This window comes from Pituophis catenifer, unplaced genomic scaffold (assembly GCF_029215685.1).
Source record: "Pituophis catenifer annectens isolate HBS135680 unplaced genomic scaffold, rPitCat1.0.hap2 SCAF_1, whole genome shotgun sequence".
Taxonomy (NCBI): domain Eukaryota; kingdom Metazoa; phylum Chordata; class Lepidosauria; order Squamata; family Colubridae; genus Pituophis; species Pituophis catenifer.
Genome location: NW_027256881.1, coordinates 40,583,255 through 40,601,654, shown reverse-complemented (window position 1 = coordinate 40,601,654; position 18,400 = coordinate 40,583,255). Strand labels below are relative to the sequence as shown.

General features: G+C 36.5%; 1 protein-coding gene across 2 annotated transcripts in view; it reads left to right on the top strand.

Moving 5' to 3' along the window:
- Nucleotides 1–5,415, top strand: part of EPAS1 (endothelial PAS domain protein 1) — a 111,986-nt gene extending 106,571 nt beyond the window's left edge. For both annotated transcript variants that reach the window (XM_070932357.1, XM_070932356.1), the window contains exon 16: nucleotides 756–5,415. In XM_070932357.1, the coding sequence (XP_070788458.1) occupies nucleotides 756–907 (152 nt within the window). In that variant the 3' untranslated portion in view covers nucleotides 908–5,415. The remainder of the gene's footprint in view (nucleotides 1–755) is intronic.
- Nucleotides 5,416–18,400: the final 12,985 nt, after the last annotated feature.

Sequence of the window (18,400 nt, the reverse complement as noted above, 5' to 3'; positions counted from 1 at the left end):
GAATAAATAAATATTTCAGAAATGGGAACAGGGATAATTATTGATCAGTGGGCCTAATGTCCCAAAGGTGCTTTTTCAAAAAACAACTGGACTTAACTTTGGGGATTTTTTTTCCTTGAAGATGTTTCACTTCTCATCCAAGAAACTTGTTCAGTTCTGATTGAATGATGGAAATGGAAGGATTTATATTCCTTGCATAGATCATTTATATACCTGAATTCCCACCATTCCGTTAAATCCTTCCATTCCCACCATTCAGTCAGAACTGAAGAAGCTTCTTGGATGAGAAGCGAAACATCTTCAAGGGAAAAAAAGTGCTTTTTGAAAAAAACAACTTTGGGGAAACATGACCTGGATGACTGAGAATCTCCATAGACAGTGAGCCTAATATTAACTGGAGAAATGTTAGCATAGGTAGTAAACCATTCACCTAGCATTTGAGTCTAAAAGCAGTTTCCAGACCTTTAATAGTTGTAACTTTTACAATAGTTTTAACTTTGTGCCTCTGACTTCTTTGCTCACTTATTATGTCCTTTAATCCCTGTTTAATTAACTATAAGGATATAACTTCATATTTAGAGATAGAAATGTGTTTTTGGGTTATTTAAAATAGTTTTGATAGCTTTTTTTTTTACTTCTATTGTACTAATGTGACATTTTTTTAAATTCAATCCTGCTACTAAGACCCCTTGGGTATGAAATATATTGCTCAGCTTTTGTATTATTATTTTTGTTGTTGTTTTTTCCCCCCTCAGGAGTTGCAAGTCGTCTGCTCGGGCCTTCTTTTGAACCTTATTTGTTGCCAGAATTAACCCGATATGACTGTGAGGTTAACGTCCCGGTGATGGGCAGTTCGACGCTTCTGCAGGGAGGTGACCTGCTTCAAGCTCTTGACCAAGCCACTTGAGCAAATCTGGGTGCCCCCCACCTCGGGCTGATACTGTTCCAAGCAGCTGCAGTTTTAAAATATATTTTTGCAAGTAGACAATTTCTAATACCAATTTACATTTTTACAAGATTTTACTTACTTGTTGAACTTGTCCACTTTACCAAATAGTGGCCTTTCTGAAACGTTAACTCACTTTCTTATTTGCTTTAAAAGAAGTATGCATCTACTGTATTTTTCCTTTTATTCCAATAAAGTGTTCCTTAGAAAATTTATATTATATTATTCCCCTTTGCTGTGTGTAATTTATATGTTCTGAAATTTCCTCAATATTCATGCTAATTAAAAAAAAAAGGCTTTGCGTGTGCTAATGCCTGTATGTAATACTTTGGCTCAATTTATTGTAACTGTGTCATTATTATTATTATTATTATTTGCCAAAGATTAAGTGAAATAAATCTTTTCCCTAATGGTAGTCAGCACTGCCTTATTCAAACAGATGATCTATATGGCCATTCCCAAACTGTTTCTTAAATTTTCTAGTGTGCAAAAGAATTCAAGCTTCAATCTTTTCACGAATCCAAAACTAAGAGAAAAAACTGTGTTAATTCTAAGAGTTAACTGCTGTGTTGCCTAATGCCTGTGAAAATAACAAATTGTATTCTAATTTAACATATGGGTCAGTGTCCTTGTTTAAAACTGAATGTTCTGGTAACGCAAACAGTGGTTTGCAATAGTATTCAAAGGCTATGCATATTAAGAACAGAAAATGAAGTAAATGTGAGAATGGATCATTTAGTTCCTGCTTCCTCTGTAACAATACATATTACCTTAAAGTGCACTCACAGATCATGCAACTTAGAGAATCAGCTTCAGAGCTTATCCTGATTTAGCTTTAAAGAGGGATGCTTTTTGCTGTTGTGTATTGAAGAGCCAAAGCTATCTGGCCAATCCCTGCCATGGATTTAAACAATATGAAAGTGCCTTCCTCACCTGAGCTTAAGAGAACTCCCACAATTCAATGTTTTCCTAAATTGAAATAGGTGGGAAAGTTGCTGACTTTTTAGGTTTTAACCATGTATTTTGGAAAAGAATCCAAAACAATGGAACTCATTTAGATGAGAATTAATTCTGCGGAATCTGTCTAATTAAGTCAAGAATTTAAAAGAGAATTGGGGATAGTCATAAAAAATACTAATCACCTATATTATTGTATATGTTTTAATTCCCTGATGTTTTGACCAACCACCATGCTGATTTGATAATTTTGCCTGGGTTAAATATTTATCACAAACTGGTACTTTATAATATCTTTTAAAATAGAGGCTGAATTATGAATGCTTCTTTGGGATTCGTTTCTCCAGTTCCATCATTTTGTTATGCCATGACAGGAATTGTCTGAAGGTTATCATGAACACTGCTAATTGTAGTTTAGGCTTTTGTTTTTCCCTCTCAGCTAACCAGCCACATCCTTCACGCTACCAATTTGTGTTCAGAAATAAATACATTTGCTTGTTTGCTTACTATGCTATAGAAAGAATTCTAGACTCTGGTGCAATTGAGATTTTTGTCACTTTTTTTTTTAGTATACCTTAATGTTGATAATCTTTCCATGCAAATAATCTTTTAGTAGGTTTTCAAAAGACCATTCTGAACTTTCAGAAACACTATAAGAAAATATGTTGGTGCTCAGGAATTTATTTAAATAGAAGGAGTCCATTTCATTCCATGTAGTTCTGTTTGCCTTTACTGAGTAAACAGGAACAGCTGTATATTCAATTCAGTAATAATATAAGCTCAAGGAATTTAGCAGATTTAAATTATTTATTAAAACCATAGAACAGATGTGTACAACCTGAGGCCCTAAGGTCTTATCTGGCCCCCAAAAGCTTTGGACCCAACCCTTAGAGACCTCTCAAAGTTGTTACCAAACAGTTGTTACCGGTGTGTTGGGGCTGACACAGTATTTAATAAGACAAACAAAGTAAAGTTATTAAATGTGCAAGTAGAGATCAGTTGTGTTTATCATTTTAATTTGAATTCAGTTTAGATGTAAATGAAATGACATCATATAGGAGAACTGCTGCCAGCTTGCCCAAGGTTCAGTGTGATGCTTGACACAGAAACAATTGCGCACCCTTGAATTTTAGAACAAGCTTTAGAAGGCCAAGGTAGAGTCAGGGAATCAGGAAATGTTACCTGATGCTGAAGTTTCACCTTGTTAGATGATTATCTGGTGCAAATTAGCACCAATTGAAAATTTAAAAAACAGAGACTTCTCTTAGAGTAAAACTGGTTTCATTGGAGAATGGGGTTATGGGGAAACACTCCAGAGCAGGTTGTGGGAAGGAGTGATGACTCTTTGCCCCTGGGAAAAATCAGAGAGAGAAAAAATCCTGTTGTATAAGTGGAAGTGTACTTACATGGGATTCAATTCCACTCTTAGAAATTAAATCAGTTTTACTATATTTCTCCTTGTGCTCATTGCCCTCATAAAGACAAATGTGTTAATATTTAAGGCTCATTGAAGACAGTGGGTTCAAGATGTAGTCAAGCTTTCCTCAAAGTCCTGTTTATTATCTTGACTGTCATTACTACCTTTTGAAGGGGGAAAGGAGAGTTTCAGGCCTATATTTATTTGTGGTTTACTGCTGAAGTGCCTTAAACCGCTTAGTCCATATTTGCTACAAATATGGCTCCCATTCTTCTCTACATGAGAAATATAAAACTCTGCTAGAACTTTGCATATTCTTCAATGAAGGTATTAATGGAATCCTTGTAAACCCCAAGCAGTTGCCTGTCTGCCTTACATAGAAGTTGAAGTTTTGACAAACATCAATGCTCCATCTAGCCAAAGCTAAGTTAATAGAAAAGGGAAAAACAGATTAAATGTGATGTAAATAAGATTTTGCTTGCATTTTTGGAAAAGAGTTCTTCAAGCTAAACTCATGAAAGAAGTTGTTTGCAGAAAGATTTTAGAGTGAAAAGTGTTCAGGAATGAGGTCTGCTCAGGGATCTTTTTTAAAAAAAAAAACATTACACTTTTGTTTATTGATTCCATAATGAATGGAAAAAAAGACTCAGAAATGCTGTAAAGGTGCCCTGGTTATTTTTGTTCCAGGACATAATCTCTCCATGTTGAAATACTCATACTCGGGAGGCTATTCTGGTCCCCAAATTAGGATTTTCATCATTTCTCAACAGCTCACTACATTTTACCAAGGGCAAGCACTTGTGAAAGAAAAGTCTGGAGCATGTCTTCCACTCAAGATGTTAGCCTTAACATTCTGCCACTTGATGATTAGCATCTACAGGTGGGATTATATAAAGCAGAGGGAAAATCAGGGCCAGTCAAAGCAATCTTTACAGCAAAGGATAAAGAGGTATAGAACTCCTCCGATTCCAGAAATTGTTCAGACTGAGAATTGAATCTTCTTCAGAATTGATGACAGGAATATCCTCTGTCTCATCTAAAAGTAGTGAACTAAATTAGAAATTATTAAGCAAGCAGTCCAGAGACAAAATGTGGCCCATGCCTCTGAAAAATGCATATTCTAGGTTCACATGAAGCACAAACCCAGCCATCAAATATAATTCTATACCTATACGATAGTAAGCCCTGCTGAAAGAGAAAGGACATAATTTTGGAAAGACATGTATAAATTTGCATTTCCAAGCGTTTGCCTAAAGCCATGCAAATTTCAGGAAGAATTTCTCAAAGGGTAGCCATCATAATATACCCTTTTTCAACTTGGTGCTCTCCAATGTTGATTGCAATTTTAAAAAATACAGAACCCACAAGATATATCAGGAGGATATCATGTGGAGGAAGACTGTGATAATAGTTTCACAACTAATTAAGTATATGGCATAATTTCAGATCTGCAGGAAGAGTGTTTTATCAGAATATTGTATTTAAAAATTAGGACTTATGAAGCATTAAAGTATTGTTTATATATATATATATATATATAGTTTGTCATAATGCATATGTTCAAAGAAATGCAATGTATTACAGCTTCAACTAAAATATATTTAGCGGCAAATTTGATTTGCTTAATGTGATTCTCATATGAGTTTTGATTGGATCAGATTTTCAATTATTATCATAATAAAGTTTTAATTTTGGAAGAAACATTAAAAATATCCACATTAAGATGCTAATCTCAAATAGTTCACTTTAAATGATCCATTGATTTACAGTGACATCTCTGGAGCTAAAGTGGTTGAAGCAAAAAAGATCTGTTTGTGATAAAGAGCTGTGTGCCTGAATGGCACTCATATATTGCTATTTTATTTTTATTTGTAGTTTCAGCATTCAAGTGTTTACCCTAACCTTTTACTAAAAATACACTGAGGGAGAGGGAGACCATGCTTATAATATTAACCATAACTATTGTCATAATTATTTCATGTTCTCTCTATTGTTGAATTTCTTAACTGATAATCTTGTAACTGTATGGCAACTTTTAATTCAATAAAGAAATGTATTTTGACACTGATACTTTATTAAAGATTACTGATCCTTCCATGTCTTGTGACTCTTGATTCTGGCAAAACAAAACATCAATGGAAAGTATCTTTGTGAAGTGCAAATATTTATTAAATTGTGTATAAGAATTAAGGTTTGCAATTATCTTTAAACACATAGACCAAAAAATGCTATTTTGACAGCTAATCAAAAAGGTACACTCAGAGAAGTCTAAAATGAATCTTGTTTCATGTCGTATTTATTTATTCTCTATAAAATTTATAAATTTTATGTTAGGATAGAATTATGCTTTTTTAAGTGGCTTGAAATTTTCCATTAAACAATATCCATACAAACAACATATAACTGTTTACATTCCTTGATCTGCTCTTCCAAGTTAAAAATATATTCCCCAGGAAATTCCTCCTGCTGTTCCTCCTAATCTCTTCCGCCTCCCTCCCCCTTCACTGATAAGGACCATAATTTGTTAATCAATGTAGTATAACATTCAGATTTTCAAGTACATATTTTACAGATAGCTGTATGAAATTATTAAAATTTCACAGTATTACAAATTAATCTCAAATTCATTTCAATTTTCTTTTTATTTAATAAGACATTCTAATATTTTCTAAAACTATTAAGAATTGGCTATTGCACCAACAACCACATATATTGTCTACTTTTATTATTAGATATTTTCAACTGATCATGCCATTTGTACCAGATTCAGTGTTAACGTGTAGTTAGTTATTTCTCTATCATGTTTCTATCCTGCTGCTCCTCAAAAAAGCCCAAGGTGCTGCATACACAGGCATGTAAAGACAAGTGTCTTATACGGCTGAAAGGTTTTTCATAATACTGAGGTAAGTTACCTGATTTCACCTTTGAACTTGTATAGCAACCATAATGGAAGATTTAGCACCTTTCTTTGACAGCTACTGATGTTCTGAATCATATTTCATCTCCACTGTTTTTCATTTTTGTTTTTAATTATAGAAAGAAAGAGAGGGTTTGACTTTTTCTAATAGGTACTCCATAAAAGCATAAATCAGCCACCATGGCTACTCATGAGTGCTAATGGGAGTTGGAAGAGACACTCATTCTCCAGTCCAGATAGACACTGCTGGACCGCATGATTTCGAAGACCATATTAAGTCTTGATTCTATGAGCATAAACTATAAAATTTATTGGGGGTGGAGTGTTCATTTCTGTTGACTCTTCTCCAAGTTACCCCACTCCTGATACAAATGCAGGTTCCCTCCAAATTGAATACATTTTAAAGTAACATAAGAAGCTGTAACAGGGCAAAAGAGATAAACAATAAATCTGTCTCCACTTTTTTGAATAAAAGCTATGAATGTAAAGAATGGAATCCTATTAAAATGTTTCTTAAATGATAGATAGAATCAGTGGTGGGATTCAAGTAATTTAACAACCGGTTCTCTGCCCTAATGATTTCTTCCAACAACCAGTTTGCCAAACTGCTCAGAAAGTTAACAACCGGTTCTCCCGAAGTGGTGCAAACTGGCTGAATCCCAACACTGGATAGAATGTTCTGCTTCTCTAAAGCTTATGTATATTTTCTATGGTGGCCCCTTAGATATCTTCATCTTCAAAAGCTAAATAGTTTCAATAACTGAAAAAAAAAAGATGTAGAGCCACATGGTGGTCTTGTGGTGAAGAGGTTGTGTTGTGAACTCCATGCAGGCATCAGGATGGGCATCTGGCCAGTAAATGTTCAACTCCATTCAGTTGCCCTGACTCTACCTTGAATTAAGGGATTACGAGTTGTAAAAAGAAAAAAGAAAAAGGAGATGTAATGATTATTATATTTAGATGTAATTTAGGGCCTATTGATTATAATTTTAAAAAATTACAGGAAAACCTCAATTAATAGTTCACTTGGGAGAAATCTACATGATTTGCCCCACTTTACATAGTTTGAATAATTACATATTGGTTTTATTTGCAGTATTTGCAGTAAAACTATTTAAGTGTATTAAATGGAGGGTCTATTAAATAGGAGGTTAATCCAAGCAAAACATGGGTCCACTACAGCCAAAATTAGCTAAACCAAGAATCATTAAATTTACTGCACATTTCAGCATAGCACAGAAGGCTTTATCTCAGGCCTGATCACATGCTGCTGATGGGCACCTTTTGGATCATTCGTAAAATGTGCCCATCAGCAGCATGTGATAAACCTGAGATATCTTTACACCAAACTGAACTCGATGCTTCTCTTCAGTTGAGGAGTATCTTCTGATGGCTCTTAAAACTAAGGATTGTGACTCACTAAGTCTTTTAATGGAGGATTATCTGCTATAAACCTTGGGACCTTATGCTTTATCCTATGAGCATCTTTAGAAGCAAAAAGCAAGAGGGGGGGAAAGTTTTCCAGTGGGAAACTAGAAGGTTGTTTGATTCTTGGTTTTTGTTTTTTTTTATTGTACTACACCTAAGATACCATGCAAATAAATCCAAATAGATAAAATGTTTAGCTAGGAATCTGGGCTAGGTTTAATTTGTTTTCTGCATGGTACAAAGTCAATTCTCATTGGCTCATATTTGTATTTCTTTGTACAGCAAGTAAATTATGGGTGATTTTAGCCCTTACCTTTCTTCAGGTTGAGCATAACAATATCAATTCTCCTATAGTTTTCTTGTATAAGTTGAATCCTATTCCAAATCCTTTATAAATTTTATTCCAATCTCTTTAAAAAATTTTTGCAGCTGACTAGTACCATCTTCTGGTCAATCCAGAGCTTTATATTATCTTTTGGAATTCATTTGAGAGGGGGAAAAACTCTTTCAGAATGATCTGGAGAGCTCTATATTTTTCTACAGCACTGAAAATTTATATTTTCATCTTTAAAATTACTGTCAGCTTGGCGAGGTAGTCCAGACAGGACGCACACCCAGATGAACTAATTACTTCATTGTAGGGCAACATTAACAAAGTCTTGCAATTCCGAAAGTAAATCTCCCCCCAAAGAAATTAGGGAAGGTCCCTTCTGAAATGTTTCCCATGCCCATATTTCTTTCTTGGCCTAAGCTGCCTCTTATCTGACTGTTCCCTAGCTGTGGCTCTTCCCCCTATCTCCCAAGGTCATTCTCACACACCATTACAATTACTCATAAAAGTACTTCTACACTTTATCTTTAAAACAAAAAGTTTCATGTTTCTTATGATATTGGGGGATGAATCCTCTGCTCACATATCTCTATACAGCAAGGCCAGGAGGTTGCATTAAAGGAATTACTTCAATTACTTCCAACTCCCCAAGGGACCATGCTGACTGGAAATTTTGAGAGTTACACTGCAATATAACTGTGCTGGGAAAAGCTATTTTATGGGGATTTTATGAAATTGTTAAGCAACTACAGAGTATCACTTTGAACACGGAGCAGGATTGCACTCCCATATCCCATGTGCCCCAGAGGGCTGCATCATAGGAGTCACAGAATTTTCTTGGCTGATTTCTGTAGCTTCAGGAAAGAAGACCTCTGAAGAAGAAGAAAAAGGACATCTCTGGGCCTGAGAACTTAAAAGAGGATCTAGCTAATTAACCATCCACCCCTCCCCAATTGGCTCTGTGCTTTTCTATTTGTTGATTGAAGCCATTCGTTTTATTCTTTCAACTGCACACCTGCTCCCTTTTCTGTGTGTTGCATTATAGATCTCCTTCCACAGAAAAACAAACTATTTCTAGAGCAGGAAAACAACCATCTTTGTCCTTTCTGACAGAAAAATAAAACTGATGGCATTCACTTCTTTCTTCTATCCATTGTCCTCACCGCCCCTTCCCAGCATCTGCTGTCTGCCTTCCTTTTGTGTTTGTATTCAAGTGTTTTTCCATCATTTGTTGCCAGGAGGAATTTTTTATTCACCATAATCCTAAACCCTCATTGTACTTTCTCCACTTGATCTCTATGGTTTACTGCCTGAAAACCTTCACCATAAGACACAATGTGACATCTTTCCAAATGGCACATGCCCGGTTATGAACCAACAGAAATGTCTTTACAAGTAACTTTTTTGAGAAAAATTAAGATCTTTCTCATTCAAATGAACAAACAGAAGCTTTCCACTTATATAGAACTCTATCAAATTGTCTGCGATTATATCAGGGATGAATTGTATGGGAATCCATCAAACCAAATCAAGTTCCTCATCAGTCATATAGTGGGGCAATAGGAAAGGGCAACTATACTGACTTCTCTCAGTTTGATGTTCCAGATGTGCTGCATTAGAAGAGCCATCTTCTAGACAGAAGACCACCAGTTTAGGCATACAGTAGTAGCCAAAATTGCTGAAACCTTTTAGGAAAAGTGTATTTTTGAGGTTTGATGGTTAATAAAAAAAAAAAAAAGTGGTGTTGAGTTTCAAGATAATCATATTCCACTGCTGGAATGGTCTGGGAATAGCCCAGACTTTAACTCAATTGAAAATCTATGGAGCCGACTAAAGAAACTTGTTAGTCAGAAGCGACCCAGCAATAAAACCCAGTTAATAGAAGTAATAATTCAATCTTGGTTTCACATTATAACATCTGCAGAACTAAAAGACTTGGTTCATTCCATGGGAAAACATTGTAAGGACGTAATTCATACTAAAGGTTACCCAACAAAGTATTAACTGACGTGATAATTTTTGTATATCTTGTTTTTTTCTATATTTTTCACTTTTCTTCTTTATACTGTAACTGCTATTCTAATAGCAAATCCTTCATTGCATTACATTCTTCATTAAATAATCTTTCCATTGATATACAATTTTATGGTACTACTCCAAAAAAAAGTGATGTTATTAGCTAGTTTTAGAAAATATACTTTTCCCAAAAGGTTTCCACAATTTTGGCCACTACTGTATGTGAACTAACAATAGTAAATTGTACCTCTTATTAATACATTCAATTGTCTAGAAATTAGGGTCTCAGTATGTTGCTTTGACTATTTTCAGCTTGCAAAATGTAGCAGAAATTATACTTGACAGTTGATTCCTGGAGGACTAATAAGAACACTGTTACTGGATAGGAAAGTTTTGAGTTAGGTGATAGCTCAGCCACTTCAACGTCATGTTGCATCTTTCATGCTTCACTTTACTAACAATTTCCTAGACTAATGAGATCTGAAGTGAAACAATCCCTTTGTTTTCTGATAAAATAGTCCCACATTCTTGATTTCTAACCATATTCATTCAAGCCATTAGAGAATTACAAATGTCCAAAAACAAAAACAAAACACCCTGTTCTATATTTTCTTTCCGTACTGGATTGCATTTGCAAATAAGCTGTATGTACCAGAGCAACAAGTTGATGCAACAGTCCATTGTTGTGATTAACATTCCAAAAAGCAGTATTTGACAACAAATGGAAGCACCAAGCACAAATGAAAAAAGACAAACAAGTAAACTGAATTATTATAAGGCAGCCTATTTTAAACAAAGAGATTTCCAGTCAATGAAATGGGATTTGGATATGTGCCAGCCGGCGTTTCTAACCTTCCCCAATTTCCATAGAAGAGCATCAAGCATGTGCTGTTGAATAATATGAGAACTAGGAATTACATTTGAAAGATTGCTCTGGCCTAGTTTAAGTTAGACCCAACTAAAATTGATTGGGGGTTTAAAACATCTTGATTTGTTGCAATTTTTTTTTAACATGGTGGGAACCCTCTCTTTCACAGTTGCTAATGATGTGATGGCTATTTAAAAAAACAGCTCTTTGTGCATGTACTGCAGCTTTCCTCAATAGGTCAGGGTTTTAGTGGCTAAATAATTAGTGTTTGTTACAAATTTGTAGGAGAATGAATTTAACATTTTATTGGCAGACTCTCTTCTCCCTCAGGCACTCGCTGCCAATGGAGTTTAAAATTTCACCGCTCACTGCCATTGAGATTTAAAATTTTGGCCTCAGTTCCAAAGCAGCCAATTGTGGCTTATCCATCAAGCCTTGCTTCTAGCCAATTGAGTACAAGGACCAAAAGGGGGGGGGGGAAATGGACTAATAGTCAGAGTCTGTAGGTATTTACACTTTTGCTTTTCTTTTTCTGCCAATCTAGTCCAGAGGTATTACTTCAGAATGTGGATGCTGCTGGACTACACCTCCCATCATCTTTTAACACTGGTTACAAAGTTGGAGTTCAGTAATATCATCTCAGTTCTATACTGCACGAGATGATTTGACATATACACTCTGACAGAAGCCAGAAATCCTACTTTGCTTCTTTATTCATTGTTAATTTCACATCTTTTTTGCCTGCTTTTAAGGCAAAAACTATCTCAGGCCAGTTTACATATAGTAAAGGGGTGGACATTAATAAAAGGAAAGATTAAAATCAACAGGCATTAAAGACCTCCTACAAATTGCAAAAATCAATCTCTCTTCCAAGACAAATCCCAGATAGAGCAATAAAATGTATGGAGATAAGCTACAAGTAAATAAAGCAAAAAAGGGTTGATACAGAACAGGGGTAGCCTCCTGTTTTTTTCTCCTGAGAAGGTTGGTCCCTGCCTGGAGAAGGTTGGTCCCTTCCCACTCAGCACTTCTGAGCTGAGTGGGAAGCCCCTTTCTTCCCCAACCTCCCAATCAAGCAGAGCATGGCTGAATTCCAAGTGCCCAAAAGATGGAGAGGACAAACAGAACTCCCAGTGAAGTTCTATGAGAATTGAGATTTTATGTTTTATATGTAAAATGCATCTTACATGTAAAAGCCAGTGTGTGGGGGGGGGGGGTGTTGAAAAGCTCCACCCTCCTAGTCCTAGTGCTTAATGTTTGCCCTGAGTGATACCCACAATTAGGATTACTATAGAGGATTATAGGATCACTACCAGATCTATGAATCCATATACTTCCAATTATCAATCTATCGCCTTTGTTCAACTATGTTCTTCATCAATATCTCCCTTTCCATTGCCAGTAACTTATATGGCCATTTCTTTCTAAAGGGGACATAAATCTTCTTTAAAAATTTGTTTTTTAAAAAAAAAAAGGGCAGGTAGATTTGTTAAATTGTTAGAATGATTGTTTCTACTCCATTTTTTAAAAAAGCTAACTTTCTTTTTCTTCACACATCTTTATGATGATTCTAGCTGACATCGTCCTAGGTATGTGATTTTGATTAAATTGGATATTTGCTTCTGATTGTGATCTTGAGAAATATGCATTTCCTTTTCTTGTTTTATTGCAGTATTCATTTATTTTTGATCAGTCCTGTTTAGTGAATCTATAAGTGGGTTGCATGTGTGTATAGATGAGTGTGTGATCTAGATCTACACACACACATATGTACATAAATTGGTATAGGTATATATGTATTTACATTTTACATTTTTATATATTTATAATTTTCAGAAGGTAGAAAAAAACTACTCTGGAGAATGGTTGTGTGACAGAAAAGACAGGCACTTCTCTCTGAGCATGAGTGGGAAGGGGGTCATATTGCTTCATGTCTGCCTATCTCTAGTTTCAGCCAGCACCATGCACCAGATATTCTGCTCAAAAACCAGCAAAGCAGGCTGCCCCTGATCTTGGTCCAGATAAGATTTCACAGAAATATTTGAGCACACCTCTACAGGAAGACCCTCACTGAAAATACGTGTGTTGGCAGGTCATTTTAATCTTTGTCCTAAATTCCACTGAAACATCTGAGAGATCCTACCATCTCTGTCTGTATAATCCAGAACCCACGTTGAGAAAATACTAATTTTGGTCTTCGCCAAATCATTATTCTAAAGATTTATTCCAAAAGATTTCAAGAACTACGGTGGGATATTAAATATGATAGTTAATGTACATTTTAAAACATACAGATCAACAGAATTTCTGACAGCGTTCAACAAATTCCACCATACGGAGGAGGATGGTCAATTTGTTTAAGAAAACCAGAGCTTTGAATTCTATCCATAAGCCTGATAAAACCAGGGTATTTATTTACACAGCCCCATTGGTGTTTGCAGTGGTTTCCAGAGTCTTGGATAGATTTCTGTTTCAAGAAGCTTTGACACGTGGCAGACCACAGGATGGGGGAAGGGAATGGATCATGAACAATTCTGGAGCAACTAGCTTGGAGGAGGATCAAAAGGGTGGCAGAGCCTGTTCTTAAAGAATCTTGCTATACAATAAATACTTAGATATATGATAACTTTTGTTGACAGTTTATTAATGAAGCAAAATGCACCAGACTTCTTGCTCAGAAACAAGTTAAATTGTACTTGATCTTCTTTAAATCAAGAGACTCTAAGATTTGATGCATAATTCTGTTAATCAGTCATTTCTTATACCACCCAGCACTCTCTGAGTTGTTTGTAAAGAAAAGATCAGTGTTCTTACACTCAGGTAATTCTAACATTCTTGGGAATCTTTCAGACCTAATTGTTTTATTAACAAGATAACACTAGGCCTGCAACTCTTCTTCTCCTTTGGCTCCTTTCTCTCCTATAAATCTTAACACTCCAAATTGCAACATATTCTCTTACTGATTTTTCCAACTGACGGAATATAGAGAGCATGTTGGTTTGAATCCTGGAGTATTTGCTTTTCTTTTATGAAAAGCCCTTTAAACTGCTAGTCATTGCTTGCTTCATAGTTTCAATTCTTCAGAAAGGGAACAAAATCTTGTCATCTATCAAATGGATGCAAACAACTTGTGTTGAAGGGGAAGGGGGGCTATATTTTTTAAAAAAGAAATTTATCAGAATTGCACAGGCAAAGTAGGATCCAGGAGTCAAAATTCATCCTGGATTTTTCCCAAAGATGCTTTGGGACAACCATGACCTGGATGACTGAGAATCTCCATAGAGGCATCCTGTGCTTTATTCCTCATTTTGCTTTGCGAAGCCCCAGCACACCATTGCTTTACCACAGTGTTGGAAAACTTCTTTGGTATGTAAGTTAAAATTCAACTATTCAAAGTGGCATGCTTATTTCTTGCCAAGTCTCAACACAAAAATGGCTACTTTTATTCATATGGAGAATGCAAATGTTATAAATGAATACAAATTCATTTATTATTTTAGGGGATCATGATGTCACAAAGTGTGGGAACCAAATGGATTAGGCAAATACTTCTGTCTCATTTTCAAGCTAGTTTTCTCTTCCTGCCCAAGTCCACATGAAGGGGTAGAGTCAAAACAGTCAAGATGGCAGCCACAATCATGCAATTCACTGTGCAATCAAAGCCCCACGCCTTTATTACCAGCCCTAGAGGTTCCCTTTACATGAACTCCTGGCTAAGTTTCAAGTGCCTCCTTGCTTCTGTTCCTCAAACCATGTTTACTAGCTTTGACTAGCTGGCAACAGGAGAGCACATCTAACCATGACACAAGTATGCCCTGACAGACCCTTTTTCTCACACGACATTGCCTGTGTTTGATCCTTATCCCATCCTGAGATAGTCTTCAATTATAGTCCCACTATTAGAGTAGTGCTTTCTTAAACTAACACATTGTTTGTCATGAGTATAATAGGATTGGCTTTACCATCCACTTTTTCAGGGGCAGCATCACATTATTCCTACAAATGGGATTGGCCCAGTTCTTATTGATTGGTTAAGACTGGTGTGGGCATTCCAGTCTGTTCCCTGAAAGGTCTCCTCCAGGACTATTCTGTGCTATCCTTGATGGTCTCTGAATCTGGTCCTTTTCTTGCAGACATTTTCATAACTCAACTAGGTAACATGATCAGTGTACTGGGTAATGAAACATCTAAAAGAAAACAATCAAGTTCAGAGAGCACTGAGGACCCCATAGCTCAACCCTGAGCTACAAATTTTCTGTTCTATAGGTCTGTTCTGTTTTGGATAATGAGAGAATCCTTTCAAACTGCATTTCTCCCCAGACCTGTCAGTTTCAGCTGAGCTGGCTAAGCTGTTTGGTTCTCACCAAACCAGTGACTGCAGGGGAGACTCCTAACACACCTCACAATGGGCAGGACAATAGACAATGGGCAGGAAGTTTTCTAGTTCAGTTATGAGATTCTGTTACTATCACTGTTACAATCAAAGCTGCACTGAACTACATGGTTTGCGTTTCTGGTCTACTTTGTAAGGCTGGCTTCAATCTTTGAAGTCTGAATGTGTTTGTCCTTCACTCCCTGTATTTTCATGTGAATTAATGAGGCACTTACCCAAGACATCTATTCAAATTATTTTCCTCACGCTGGCCCAGGCCCCTTTTATCTGACTATTGCCTTGTTAGTAGCTCTTCCTTCTGTCCTTCAAGAGTGTTCCCTCAGCCCTCTATATAAGGGGTTCAAGCCCAAAAGAGGGATCATCCTTCGTCTTTTTTTTTCTTTTTTCTTTTTTTTTTCTTTAATTTATATGCCACCCTTCTCCGGAGACTCAGGGCGGCTTACAATGCGTTAAGCAATAGCCTTCATACTTTTGTATATTTATACAAAGTCAGTTTATTGCCCTCACAATCTGGGTCCTCATTTTATCTACCTTTGAAAGGATGGAAGGCTGAGTCAACCTTGAGCCTGGTGAGATTTGAACTTGCAGTAATTGTAAGCAGCAGATGTTAATAACAGTGCTTTAGTCCACTGTACTACAGGCTTTCACAGGCTCTTACTACAGGCTCTTACAGAAGAGCAAGTCCAGGATTGATGGGTTACTAAAGCTGTTTACTGGGCCTTGAGTTGAGTTGCAACTAGTGTTTAGATGAATTATACTTTCTGTTCTTTGTATTTTGTCTAATACAGAATGCAACCTGTATCTGCACACTGCCAGGAAAGATCAGCTAGAATGGACGAGCTGCCTTTCAGCCAAGTTTCTCTGCTATTACTCATCATGGGGACTAATCTTGTGATCAGATATCAGCCAGACTCTGAGATCGGTCCTAGCATGTACTTAGCAAAGTAGAAAGTTCATAAAGGTCAGGGGCAGAATATGACTCCAAAGCTAAAATATTCAAAAAAGCAAGTTGCCAAGATCTAGAAGAATGCATGTACGCGCACAAACTTACCCCCCCCATACACACACACACACACACACACACACACACACACACACAGCTTCCTGTTTCTTCTCTTCTTCTAAATTTAAATGTTTGTGCAAAAATGAAGACCTAAGTTAGATACGGTGACTTTTTATATCTCTGTTGGCCTTTCAGACCATCTGACCATTCAGGTTCTCCAACTGGATAACTGTGTTCAGGTTGGAATTGTACATAATCTACGTTAAAGTAGGCAGGCCTGTTGAAAGGCATCTTGTATTTGAAGGGATGATCTATTTGGTTTAAAAACAAAGAAACTTAAACAGGAAAATTCCAGGGTACCATGAAGTTTTTGTTGTTAGTTGCGAAGTCTTGTCTGACCCATCGCGACCCCATGGACCACATTCCTCCAGGCCTTCCTGAGCTAACAACAAATAGCATCTGTCCCCAGACTAAGGAAACATACAGGTCACTTTTTCACTCCAACACATTCTTAGAAGAGAAAAAAAATGCACATGGCATCCAAAGGTTGCTACCAAATTATCCTTTTTAATACAGCAGAAAGGAGAAGTTTTTAAATATATGACTGACTATTAACTTATTTGAATTAAATTATTAAATTACATAACGTTTTGTTTTGTTATGTTTTGTTTTTGAAGTGCAACCTTTGGGCTGCCACTCAAAAACCACATGCAGACCTCAGCAATCATGCAAAGCAATCAAAATTATAACAGGTTTTGTCGCTCATTTGCTTGCAAGCATTTTCCCTGCCTGTGAATTGACAGAGCTGTAATAACTTTCAGTTTTGCCCAAATAAACGCCTGCATATTTTAAAAAAATCCATCCCTTTTTTGCTCTTCTTTGATAACTTTTTGATACTGATTAGCTGACTGTTTTAAGGCAGACTTGAACAACGAACCAGAGGGAATGACTCTACTACACGGTCACCTCTGCCTAGGTTGCCATGGAACCAGAATGAAAATTAACTGTTGATTTGAAACATCTTCATCACCAGTGGTAGTATTCAAAAAATTTTACTACCAGTTCTGTGGGTGTGGCTTGGTGGGCATGACATGGCTTGGTGGGCGTGGTAGGGGAAAGATACTGTAAAATCTCCATTCCCTCCCCACTCCAGGGGAAAGTTACTGCAAAATCTCCATTTCCTCCCGATCAGCTGGGACTCAGGAGGCAGAGAATAGATGGGGGCGGGGCCAGTCAGAGGTGATATTTACCGGTTCTCCGAACTACTCAAAATTTTGCTACCAGTTCTCCAGAACTGGTCAGAACCTGCTGAATACCACCTCTGTTCACCACCCTTCAGCATCTTACATTGACAAATAAGATACCATATTTTGCAGCTTCTAAAATCTATAGATGTTCTTTCATGATAATTCCTTACAACAACCAGGTCCAAGATTGATGGGTTACTAAAGCTGTTTACTGAGTCTTGAGTTGAGTTGCAACTAGTCTTTAGATGAATTATACTTTCTGTTCTTTGTAGCACAAAGATATCCAGCCTAATTGAATTTACTTTGGTTTCAACAGCTTTTCTTACAATAGGTAGCCCACTTCAAGCTCAGGAGAAGTTTCTTGCTCAAATTATTCCCCTCCATTTGCTCAAGGGCCAACAATCTTGTAAATTAATTGCTTCTTCTTGATAATTTTGTCACTTTGTCCCCAGATCCAGGAAAATAATAATAACTAGTAAAGCAGCTTTGCCCTTTATATCTAGAGCAAAAGTATGAAGTAGTGATTACCCTATTTTCCTTTTACAGGAAAGCATTCTTTATTTAAAATCCTCTGTTTCAGGCCTCTTCCATGTCTGGTTTAAAACAAGAGTGAAAAAGAAGAAAAGCAATGGATAGCAACTTGCTACTAAGCATTATCTGAGACAACAAATGTACCAAATACACAGGACTTTTGTTGAGTTTCCCTCCATTCAGTTAGAACAATTCTTTGTGTTTCATTTAAAGACATTATTTCTCAATTTAAATCTATACACATACCGGAAGATCAGCAAATATAGATTTTATTCAGATCTATATCTGTCTTTGTTCTCTTTGCTTAATGATAAGTGAATGCTTACCACAGGGCAGATAAAATTAA